This window comes from Thalassophryne amazonica, chromosome 8, assembly GCF_902500255.1.
Source record: "Thalassophryne amazonica chromosome 8, fThaAma1.1, whole genome shotgun sequence".
Taxonomy (NCBI): domain Eukaryota; kingdom Metazoa; phylum Chordata; class Actinopteri; order Batrachoidiformes; family Batrachoididae; genus Thalassophryne; species Thalassophryne amazonica.
Genome location: NC_047110.1, coordinates 69641630 through 69654984, shown reverse-complemented (window position 1 = coordinate 69654984; position 13355 = coordinate 69641630). Strand labels below are relative to the sequence as shown.

Genomic DNA, 13355 nt, shown 5'->3' with positions numbered 1-13355 from the left:
TGACTGAAACTCTTCAAATAGACCATTCCTCTGCAGATGATCAGTTAGCTGTTTTACAACTACCCTTTCAAGAATTTTTGAGAGAAAAGGAAGGTTGGAGATTGGCCTATAATTAGTTAAGATAGCTGGGTCAAGTGATGGCTTTTTAAGTAATGGTTTAATTACTGCCACCTTAAAAGCCTGTGGTACATAGCCAACTAATAAAGATAGATTGATCATATTTAAGATCGAAGCATTAATTAATGGTAGGGCTTCCTTGAGCAGCCTGGTAGGAATGGGGTCTAATAGACATCTTGATGGTTTGGAGGAAGTAACTAATGAAAATAACTCAGACAGAACAATCGGAGAGAAAGAGTCTAACCAAATACCGGCATCACTGAAAGCAGCCAAAGATAATGATATGTCTTTGGGATGATTATGAGTAATTTTTTCTCTAATAGTTAAAATTTTATTAGCAAAGAAAGTCATGAAGTCATTACTAGTTAAAGTTAAAGGAATACTTGGCTCAATAGAGCTCTGACTCTTTGTCAGCCTGGCTACAGTGCTGAAAAGAAACCTGGGGTTGTTCTTATTTTCCTCAATTAGTGATGAGTAGTAAGATGTCCTAGCTTTACGGAGGGCTTTTTTTTATAGAGCAACAGACTATTTTTCCAGGCTAAGTGAAGATCTTCTAAATTAGTGAGACGCCATTTCCTGCTTTAAGCTGCGAGTTTGTGAGTTATACCATGGAGTCAGGCACTTCTGATTTAAGGCTCTCTTTTTCAGAGGAGCTACAGCATCCAAAGTTGTGCTCAATGAGGATGTAAAACTATTGACGAGGTAATCTATCTAACTCACAGAGTTTAGGTAGCTACTCTGCACTGTGTTGGTATATGGCATTGGAGAACATTACAAAGAAGGAATCTAGTTATAGCGCTTTCCATTGTAATGAAACTTATCCCCCACTGCTGGGTAGTCCATTAAAGTAAATGTAAATGTTATTAAGAAATGATCAGACAGAAGGGGGTTTTCAGGGAATACTGTTAAGTCTTCAATTTCCATACCATAAGTCAGAACAAGATCTAAAGTATGGTTAAAGTGATGGGTGGACTCATTTACATTTTGAGTGAAACCAATTAAGTCTAATAATAGATTAAATGCAGTGACCATCCAAAAGACCATCCAGATTGTTACCAGTGCAAGTTAAAAAGTCGTAATCTTTGATTGGATGGGGGTGTGTTTGTGCCCATGGCATGGGCAACTTACACATCTGTGATGGCACCATCAATGCTGAAAGGTACATCCAGGTTTTGAAGCAACACATGCTGCCATCCAAGCAATGTCTTTTTCTGGGACGTCCCTCCTTATTTCAGCAAGACAATGCCAAGCCACATTCTGCATGTGTTACAACAGCGTGGCTTCATAGTAAAAGAGTGCAGGTACTAGACTGCCCTGCCTCCAGTCCAGACCTGTCGCCCATTGAAAATGTGTGGCGCATTATGAAGTGCAAAATACGACAATGGAGACCCCAGAATGTTGAACAACTGAAGTCGTACATCAAGCAAGAATGGGAAAAAATTCCACCTACAAAGCTTCAACAATTAGTGTCCTCAGTTCCCAAAGGCTTACTGAGTGTTGTTAGTAGGAAAGGTGACGTAACACAGTGGTAAACACACCACTGTCTCAGCTTTTTTGAAATGTGTTGCAGGCATACATTTCAAAATTAGCAAATATTTGCACAAAAACATTAAAGTTTATCAGTTTGAACATTAAATATCTTGTCTTTGTGGTGTATTCAATTAAATATAGGTTGAAGAGGATTTGCAAAACATTGATTCTGTTTTTATTTACATTTTACACAACGTCCCAACTTCATTGGAATTGGGGTTATATCACAGATCCAAGTTTGACTAAACTTTATATCATTAAAGTTGAGCCTTCAATCGGTTCATAATCCCTTTAGATCAATTCAGGGGTCTGTGTATTGGTGTAGTCATATCTAATACTTTAAAATCAATTTTCAATTCATATGAATTGTTACACCCCTGCTATCTACAATACACAGTCTACATGCATTGCGTGAGTTGTTTAGGGCACACTGATTCATTTGCACTGCTGACAAGTTGCAAAGTTGGGCACAGGGTAAAAATAGGTTGAATTTATCTGTAAATGTTTTGGGCACATGAAATAAATCAGAGTGTCATCTGTCATCTCCTTTAACATCAGGAGTGCGCCAGGTGCACATCGCACTGCTATTGAGAAAGTGGATTCAATTGTGGGTTTTTTGGTGAGTTAATTAGACCATTTACATATACCTACAAATGAAATACATTTTGGCTTATCATATTACAGTTGGATAGTCCACATGAAAGTAAACATGTACAGTAAATCCACCTATAATGCACTGAGTATGGATTATGAGCTGATGAGCCAAAACACTGCCAGCGGTGCTCATGGACACATTGTGGCCACATTGAACAGCAGGGTAAATATAAGTGTATTTGCAGTCTACATCTAACACTTATGTGGGTGATAGTAAAGGTTATCACGGCTCTTGTATTCTGGTTAACACCGACCACAGTGTTCCATAAATAAAATAAAAGGTTTGATGGCATATACGTGGGTTTCTGAAGGTCTCCATCCTCTTTCACCAATCTTGACTGCATTTCCACTTCCACATCCTGCTCTGGACAGTAGTGGCACTGACATTCCACTGTTTTTTTGACCTGTGTAAACCAGAGGAGGTATGTTGTGACTAGACAGAGAGGTTGCATTTCTACAGCATTTCAATGTTTGAGACCAGAGAATCCTCAGTTCAAATCCCTGCCAGACTGGAAAACTGCCAAGGGCCTTTGGGCAAGGTTCTCAATGCCCCAGTTGCTTCCAGTGTGCGGTTGAGTGCCTTGTATGGCAACACCCTGACATCAGCGTGCATAGGTGAATGCGAGGCATCAATATAAAGCGCTTTGAGCTTAATGGTCCATTTACCATTTTGGAGGGAAAAATGTTTAGTGTAACTGAAATCAAATTAAAATGACTCCCCCCCCACCAAAAAAAAGCCTCAAAATACCTGAATGTTCAAGGTTCAAGTGAGTCATGTTTATTCCAGCTATATAGCTTTAGAGACAAACAGATTTCTACAAAGTTAATAAATAAATAAATAATAAATAAAATACTCAACTCAAACATTATTTTCATAAAATAATATAAAATATGTTGTTTTGTAATGGCTTTTACAAATATTAGTATTTGATGAATATTAATTTGCTCTATTGGGGAGGGGGCTGTGATACAGGTTTTTGTAAATACACGTTTTTTTTTTTGGCTTTTAAAAGGGCATTAAGCAAACATTTTGAGAACTACTACTGGGTTTAGTCATGCAAGATTTCAGCTTAACAGTCAAAGTTCAATACTGAAGACAAAGCCAGAGAGGCAAGACTGAGATGGCTTGGACATGTGCACAGGAGAGACCCTGGGTATCAGTCTTGTACAAAGAATCTCAAAGTGATACATAAGTGAAAGTACAAATATCTTACCATCAATTAAAGCCTCCTTTAAAAGTATTACTGACTTTTTTAAGTATCAATAGTAATTTTCTCATATAAAATGTACTTTGCTTTTAACCTAAATTTATGTGTTGATGAAGATAACAAAAAATGATTGAAATGATCACACTAACATAAAAACAGTAATGTACAGTTGCCTAGAGAGGGCACAACACATCCAAATAAACACAACCTTAGCCACTGCAGACAGCACCTGCATCAATTTAACAACAGGTTGTTGCATCATAGAACCTCTTGCAAATCTTAAACGCTTGCAAACAAGCAACGCAAACAAAAAGTACAACAATGCAACAATTTAACATAGTAATGTGTTTGCTGCAAATTCACATAATGCACACAAAAATACAAATTGCAAACAACCCCAACACAATGGATGTACGAGCAACACAAAAAGACATTTCTGCCCAGAGGACTTTTACTGATGAATGCTCTGTTATCTTTGGGCTGCAGCGCATACCTGGTCAGCAGAGCTGAATAACTTTATTTATTTACTTTTATGGTTTTACTTTGAAGATTTCACAACTCTGCTCCCTTCTCCTGAAATAATATACAGAATGGGCTGAAACTGTCAGATTTTTTCACAGTAGGGGATTTTAAATACATTTTCAAGGAATGAAAAAATAACATCCCTGGTATATATAGCTAGGTGTCTTTTTGAGTTTATTATTTTAGTTTCAATGCAATAAACAGTCTGTCAGTTAATACAGTATCCTCTGGACAGAAACCTCTTTTTGTGTTGTTAGTTCCTCCATTGTGTTGTGTAGCTTTGCAGAGCATCTACATTTGAATGTGCATTGTTTGAATTTGCTGCAGCAATTACCAAATCAAATTGCTGCAGATATTCTAGGTTATATTTGCTTGCGTTTCCTGTGCCTGTATGTGTTTTCTCAATTTGCAAGACATTTTTGATGCAAGTACCTGTTGTACAATTGATGCAGGTGTTTTTTGTATTTATACATCTTTCGCATTGCAAGTATTATGACGTCTTACTGTACTAACGGCCTTAAATGGAGTAAAATCAAAACGTCTGTGCAGCTACTTGCCTTAATTTTTTTTTTTAACTTCCTGAACTTTCTTTTTTGCTATATGTTTATTCAGCATGTTTGTGTGCCTGCAGATCCTGAAGCTTTGTCCGAAGAAGAAAAGCTCAGCTTCCTACACTTTCTGTAAAGCCATGGGTCTTCTGGGCATGCAGTTTCACCTCTTCAGCAATGAATGTAAGATGTTGCAGCATTTTTATTCTCAGGCCGACTCAACCCAAAAATGCTGATCTAGTTACCAGAGCCATCTACGGCAGTGCTGGCTGCCAATTCTGTGTCAGCACCCACTCATCAGGTGTAGGAGACCATAAATTGTCAAAGACTAAACAACTGTTGTCACCTGTCTTTCGGTAAACGTACATCCCTTCACAGATTTAAGACTTACTTTTTAAGTGATTCCTGAAGCTGTAAAATAAATTTTTAATGGGATACAATCTCCAAAGTGCACCACATTATAGTCATAAAATTCAGCATAAACGTGCAGTAATGTTGCAGAATGGAGCTCTAAAATACATCTGGGGAATCCTTTATCTTTTTCCGGTGTGGGTTTGCTGAACGGGCAGGAATGCTTTTGCAGTCCAGGCTCGCACCTGAAAGCACCCCCATGACAACCACATTTGGATCTGCTGGGCACTTTACAGCCTCAACAGAGCAATTGGGGGTCAACTGCCTTACTCAAGGGTACCTCAGGAGTAATAATGAATGAGAGACGAGTGATGCTGTTTTGCTTTCCTGGTCAAATTTATGCTTTAGGCTCTTACTCTGAAGATGTGGGTGAGAAATTAAACAAGAGCCTGATTGGAGTGGCCTCAGCCCTCATCCAGAGGGCAGGAGGCCTCAGCGTTTGACATCAGTGAAATCATAATTCAACTTCATCTGGATTCCATATCTCCATCCATCTAGACCTTTTAAACAAATATGCCAGACTACCATCATTAAACCATTAGGGGTTTTCAAAGTGTGGGAGAGTGAGGCCCCCCCCGAGAACAAATGAATACCCCCCCCCCCCCCCACTGACACACATACACAATTTCTACATCTTCGTGTGTTTCTTTTTATTCTTTTACAGACGTTAAACACATTTTAAATATATTTATGTGTTTTTAAGGAACTGTCTGTGTTTACACATTTTACAGCCTTTGTAAACATTTTTAAACATATTTTTTAAAGAACTTTCTATTCTTTCACACATTTTACACCCTTTTCAAACATTTTAAATGCCTTTTTAAAAACTTTCTATTCTTCTATTTTTACTTTTTGTCATATTTTAAACATTGTTTTTTTAACATTTAAACACCTCTGTATGTTTTTAAATGTCTTTGACATAAATAACACATTTTAACATACATAATAATATGCATATGTCGCAGACATGAATGAGCGAAGCTCGTCAGCATCTCACCATGTCATTTATGTCCTTAAGACTTTATTTTGAGTAAATGCTTCAGGGGAGCATTAGCATTGCAAAAACCTTTCAGCTTCTGGGGGAGCTGCCCCGCCTTTTTAAGCATTTTGTTTATTTTGCCTTTCAACTTCTGGAGGGGCTCTGCTCCCCATACTCCCCACTTTTTTAAGCATTTTTCTTTTTTGCTTTTCAGCTGACCCCCCAATTACAGCCCTCTTAACCCCCTGACACTTTAAGCATTTTTTTTAATGTAGATGTACAATATGGCCAAATTATTGTATCTCAATATTGTCATATAAACTGTCATGTAAATGTCACTTATATACATGCTGTCCATATTCTTGATCCGCTTAGGTGGGTAGGGAGAGTTCCCATGGGATCAAAAAGCTTTTCAACCTGCCATCCCTGGTTCTCAAGACCAAGAAACCTAAGTTGCTCTACTTTCTTTTTTTAAAGATATTTAGGTGTACCTCAGTAAACACTAGTAGAGGTCCACTTTAGATTTGGAATGTATAATAGAAGATATACTTTACTACCTTAATACCTTACTAAATTTCATTGATTAATATCACTTTCAGCAGATGGAATCAGTTAATCAGTGAAATCACCTAGTGGAGTCAGTGGTTGCAAAGAAAAGCTGCACCCTCTTGGCCCTTTCTGGAACAAGTTGCCCACCCCTGGTCTAAATTAAAAGATGCTCCAGTCTTACAGAAAACTACACCACATTATTTGCCTGATCATAAAGATTCCAAAAAAGGTATACAGTGAGGAACATAAGTATTTGAACACCCTGCGATTTTGCAAGTTCTCCCACTTAGAAATCATGGAGGGGTCTGAAATTTTCATCTTAGGTGTCCACTGTGAGAGACATAATCTAAAAAAAAAAAAAAATAATCCAGAAATCACAATGTATGATTTTTTAAAATAATTTATTTGTATGTTACTGCTGCAAGTACGTATTTGAACACCTACCAACCAGCAAGAATTCTGGCTCACACAGCCCTGTTAATTTTTCTTTAAGAAGCCCTCTTATTCTGCTCTCTTTACCTGTATTAATTGCACCTGTTTGAACTTGTTACCTGTATAAAAGACACCTGTTCACACACTCAATCAATCACACTCCAACCTGTCCACCATAGCCAAGACCAAAGAGCTGTCTAAGCACACCAAGGACAAAACTGTAGACCTGCACAAGGCTGGGATGGACTACAGGACAACAGGCAAGCAGCTTGGTAGAAGACAACAACAGTTATTATTATTTATTAGAAAGTGGAAGAAACACAAGATGACTGTCAATCTCCCTCGGTCTGGGATTCCATGTAAGATCTCACTTTGTGGGGTAAGGATGATTCTGAGAAAGCTCAGAACTACACAGGAGGACCTGGTCAATGACCTGAAGAGAGCTGGGACCACAGTCACAAAGATTACATTAGTAACACATGATGCTGTCATGGTTTAAAATCCTGCAGGGCAGCAAGGTCCCCCTGCTCAAGCCAGCACATGTCCAGGCCTGTTCACCAAGTTGAGGTTCACCAGTGACCATCTGGATGATCCAGAGGAGGCATGGGAGAAGCTCATGTGGTCAGATGAGACCAGAATAGAGCTTTTTGGAATCAACTCTACTTACCATGTTTAGAGGATGAGAACAACCCCAAGAAAACCATCCCAACTGTGAAGCATGGGGATGGAAACATCATACTCTGGGGGTGCTCTTCTGCAAAGGGGACAGGATGACTGCACCATATTGAAGGGAGGATGGATGGGGTCATGTATTGCGAAATTTTGGCAAACAACCTCCTTCCCTCAGTAAGAGCATTGAAGATGGGTCATGGCTGGGTCTTCCAGCATGACAATGACCCCAAACACACAGCCAGGGCAACTAAGGAGGGGCTCTGTAAGAAGCATTGCAAGGTCCTGGAGTGGCCTGGCCAGTCTCCAGACCTGAACCCAATAGAAAATCTTTGGAGGGAGCTGAAACTCCAAACCTGAAAGATTTGGAGAAGATCTGTATGGAGGAGTGGACCAAAGTCCCTGCTGCAGTGTGTCCAAACCTGGTGAAAAACTACAGGAAACGTTTGACCTCTGTAATTGCAAACAAAGGCTACTGTACCAAATATTAACATTGATTTTCATAGGTGTTCAAATACTTATTTGCAGCAGTAACATACAAATAAATTATTAAAAAATCATACATTGTGATTTCCAGATTTTTTTTTTTTTTTTTTTTTTAGATTGTCTCTCACAGTGGACATGCACCTAAGATGAAAATTTCAGACCCCTCCATGATTTCTAAGTGGGAGAACTTGCAAAATCCCAGGGTGTTCAAATACTTATTTTCCTCAATGTAGTTTGGACAATCTGTGACTGAATGTTATGGAGCTATGAGGTAAAAGCAGCAAGAAAGGTGACAAAGGTCAGTTTCAGTTTGTACAGGGGTCAAAAGTTAAAGTTGCTCCATTAATTTTGCTCCAGCTGTATTTGTGCAGAATTTGATGCTTGTATCACCATTTGAAGGATTGTTTCAGTTATCTGCTGCACTAATAAGCAAACATGAACAAGCTGCTGTCTGTTAGTTTAAAGATGTGTACATAAGCCAACCCGAATTAAAGGAGAAATGTTGCTTTTAACAACCTGGACCTTATTTCTGGCATAAAATACGGTCGTTTACTAACCAATATAAGTTTGGTGTGATTAGAAGTCCATAGTTCAGATGACGTTTTCAGTTCAAATCTGGAACAAACATTTTTTTTCTTTGACTAAGGTGGATTAGAACTTTTTGTGGTACACAGCACAAGCTACTGGACAGGAGGAACCTCGCAGTCAATGTGACTCACTGATTTGAAAATGCAGCTCTTTCAAACAGACGTGTGGTGCCGTGACATATCAATCATCTGTGTCCAATCAGATTTCAGGAGAGTCCAGTGAAACGCCGGCCTCCACTCTAGCTCCACCCATGCCAGGAAGTGTTTGACATTTGAACATTTCCTGTTTCACTGTGACTGATAAATTGGCACTTCCTGTTTAAGTGTAAGCTTGCCACTGAGTTCCCGCAAGATTCCATGGGATCTCGTCTGTCAATCCAGGAAGTGTTTGACATTTGAACATTTCCTGTTTTACTCTGGATTTGAAAATTGGCACTTCCTGTTTAGGATGCCCTGTACCATGAGTGAGCTTCATGATGCTGTGCGACGCTTCGCAACGCTTCCCACATATTAATTAAAGTTTTATACATATTTAGTCTCTCATCTCGTCTCACCTCTTGTTTAGTGTGAGCAATGAGTCTGGGTTTTTGATGCGCACAGGCAGCTCATGTGGGCACGCACTTTGTGCAAATAAAGATCGTCCTCTACTTTCTTCTTTTTTTGGTTGCCCCAAACTCTGTCTTCTCACGAGTTATGCACTAAAAATGTATCCATTTTGCTCCTGGCATGTTGGCTAACAATGCTTTCTTTTCCTTTTTTCCCCTTCTTTTTTTGTTGGTTAACAGGGTTTACAGTTATTTTATTGCGCCCCCCCTGAAGAACTCTGGTGGGGAGTTGGGGGCGGGGGAGCACACCCCACAGTTTGAAAACCACTGTACTAAGTAATCCTTATTTTTCCAGGGAGGTTGCTCTGAGAGCAGTGCTTTCTTATTGCTGCACATCCTGTTCATACTCTGTCATAGCTGGAGGCTGATCAGTCCAACCGCAGGCTGATTTCTGGGCCAGTGACACATTAGGTTAGTCAGAGTCTTCGCTGACCTTTAGGCCAGCAAAGCTTAAATATATACCTGAGTGTTCAGTGGACACCCGGGGCCTTGTCAAATCTTTGCCAAGAAGCTGTGCAGTTGTTCTCATGGCTGGTGGTCACCTAGTCCCTTTGTTTTCTATGTCTGTTGTTGAACATTGTATCTGTATTTAGATTTCAATTATAAAATGGAATTTGCAATTGAATTCCCCTGTGCTCTAGATTGAAGTTACAAGAATAGATTTCTGAATTATCATTTGTTTCTGAATTCATCCTTCCATTGAATTCATGAGTTTAGGTTTTATCTTTCTCCTACAAATTAGAAAATCTCAACTTTTAATGTAAAATAAGCCACAGAACATTCTAAACAGAGCCTCATTTAGCCACAATAATCAACCCTGAGATTACTCAAGTAAACTTTGCGACAAGGTTTTGTGAAGCAGTAAATGAAAGATTTACAGATCCTCAACCTTCATTCTTTATTACAAACCTTTTGTTTTGTTGTTTTACATTCCTTTTGTGCTGATTTCCATCAGACTATGCCCACGGTGTCACCATGATGAGTCCGTTTACCTCAGAAAAGAAACAGCTGGTGAGTTTCTGCTCCCCGAGCGGAGAGGAGCTCCGGAAGTTTGCAGAGGAGCTCCGAGAGGCCATCTCAGAAGTCAATGAGATGGAGCAAATCCACATCCAGTGTAAGGACATAAACAAAGGACAACTCCAGACTTCAGATAAACACATACACTTTTGGCTGGTTATACAAACTCTCGCTTGTGTTGCAGGGGAACTGGAGAGACGACAAGGCATCCAGTCACATGGCGTACACACCAATGGCGGGCAAGTGGACACACACACAGGACACGGCTCTCCCTCAGGTGCAGGTTTTGCTCACACATCATAAAATACAAAATGCACACAGCATGCATTATTCATAAAAACATTACTCAAGAGCGCTGGGCATATAGGACGGCTTCATAGACGAGAGGCACCTGAAAAAGGCCAACACACTGGAAAAATATTAAGAGTGTCTGATTGCACTTGGACTTCAGGGAGTTCTTTATGGAGTGCATTTTCTGATTATAATGTGTATGTTTTGTGCTGAATTTAATGATTTGGTCAGATGTGTCAAATCATAGAGTATAATATGTATAATTATATGCTAATATACAATATTATTATGCTTTTACACTTGGTGTAGAGCAGGCGGATCAGTGGGATAAGGAGTCAGGCTACCAATATGTAGACCTGGGGTTGATTCCTGGTCATGCGACCTGTTTATGTCCATGAATAAGACACTTCATCTGGATTGTCAGAGTCAAATTTTGCTTATAGTATGAGAGGTTCTACACATACGAAGTATTCAGCTGTAGGAATTTGATGGTCTTTCAAAATAATTTTATAACAACCTCTTTGTAAGTTCTGAAATAGAAAAAGACAACATATTCTAATGACCCATTTCGTCGGAGGTCATATGAAAAGTAAAGCACAACAGTTCAGGGGAATACGTGAGATATGTATGAATTTTTGCGCATTTACTTTTTGTGATGGTAAACTGACACATTTCATATGATACCATGTGAAAAGTGACGCATATTATCCCTACAAATTTCACTGTGCATGTACAGTGCACGTTTCACATGTAATTTTCAGAAATGATTGTTAGGGTTATGGTTACAACAACAATAATAACAAGTAACAGATGAATTAGCAGTTTTATTCTTTTGGAAGGAAAAAAAATCCACCTTCTTGTTTTCTGTGATGTCATCACCGTCTGCCAGCTCATGAATACATCCATTTTTCCATACCCGCTTACACCAATTAAGGGTCATGGGGGGCGGAGCTATTCCAGCAGCCATAGGGCATGAGTCGGGGTACACCCACACTCAAAAATCTGATGCATTGGATGAACTCAATATAATTATGAGCAGGATTTCCATCTAATAAATATATGTAGCCCCAAATCAAATAAAGCACATCCATGCAAGATAATTTAATTTAGTTTATCCAGTGAGTCCACTCAAACAACTGACTCATTGGATTGGATACCATCGAATAAATATATGTAGTCCCAACTGAATTAAATTACATTATCTTGCATGGATGTGTTTTATTTGAGCTGGGGCTACATATGTTTATTAGACGGAAATCCTGCACATAACTGAATTGAGTTCATCCAATGAGCCATTTTTTGAGTGTGGACAGGATGCCAGTCTGTCACAGGTCCACATATAGACAGACAAATGTAATGCTTAGAAACAGTCATTAGTGTTTTGGTTAGGATTGCAGTTATAAAAACAATCACAACAAGTATAATACAAATTAATGACATTATTCATTTATTTATTTATTTTTGGGTGGAAAATTTGCCATTTTGCTTTCTGTTTATCATCACCTGCATCAGGCTTTCTAACACGAAATGGCTGGACACAATTGCTAGTCTCATACACAGGGTGGAGTTGTTCTAAAAGGGTTACTGGATTAACAAGCAGGGTTCAGTTCACAAAAAAGTGTACTGAACCCTGTGTAGTGCACTTTGAGATTTGCTTTCAAATGTAAAGTACATTATAAATAAAATATATTATTATTATTATTATAAAAAAGCAGTCCAGAATAAGCAACAGTAACCAATTAATCAGGTGAAGGCGTGGTCCAAAAAAGAAGCAGGTGGTCATGAAAACACTGAGAGGCAAGCAGGACGAGAAAGACACAAGAAACAAGGCTGGACATGAAGGCAAGGAGCGCAATGATCTGGCAGGGAACCGGTGGACAAGGTGAGGTTTAAATACAGGGAGGTGATGAGCAGAAAATGAGGAACAGCTGTGAGGGAAGCATTCAGGGTGTGGGAGTGAAAAGACAGAGGGACACGCCCATCAACGAGTGCCAAGTGACAGACAAGAGAAACAGAGACAGAAAACCCCAAGCAGAAAAAGACAAGAAATTCACCACACAGAACATGATCAGAAAACACTCTAATATATAATACAAAACAACCCCCAAATCCTGACGACCTTCCAGCTGATCAATAAGTGGAATATTTAGACATTTCTGTGCATTACTTTTGTTGATTTATGACAATTTTTTGTGTGAAGGTACCATAGGACATTTTGTATGAAAAAAGTACAAAAAAGTATTTTGTGCACCTTCCAGCGAATTTTTACATGTATGCACAACATGCATTTGTCATTTAACATTCAGAAACGTGCTTTAGTATTTTAGGGCCCTGTCCCACTGGCGTTTAGGAGGATTTGCGCATGAAATGAGGAGACAACAGCTGAGCGTCCGCAACAAAGGTGGGCGGAAATAACAAATGTCCCGGGGTGGATCAGCGAATACATGAGGAAGAAAAGCAGATATAACAGGGAACAGAAGTGAAGGCGACCGCGGAGGCGCCCCCATGAGGGGCACAGCGGCCGTGATGCACTCGCTTCATCCGTGCCCACTCTGTCTGCATGCGCGACATACCATTTGCGACTGTGATGTGGCCGTGCTGGGCACGTGTCATATCTGTTTTGCACGCTGTCCCGGTCCACCACCAAGCCGTGCCAACCCGTCGGTTGCGGATATCAGCGGATGACAGGGGATATGCGGCGCATTGGTTGTGTATGTCCTGCGTATGTCTTCAGTATGTGTTCAGGCAGT

The 13355-nt window shown here is 39.5% G+C and overlaps 1 protein-coding gene across 1 annotated transcript in view; it reads left to right on the top strand.

The window, feature by feature from the left end:
* Nucleotides 1-13355, top strand: part of iqsec3b (IQ motif and Sec7 domain ArfGEF 3b) — a 126894-nt gene that overhangs the window by 110701 nt on the left and 2838 nt on the right. Inside the window, 3 exon segments of the mRNA XM_034176577.1 lie at nt 4663-4762; nt 10253-10411; nt 10499-10591. Of these exon segments, the coding sequence (XP_034032468.1) occupies nt 4663-4762; nt 10253-10411; nt 10499-10591 (352 nt within the window).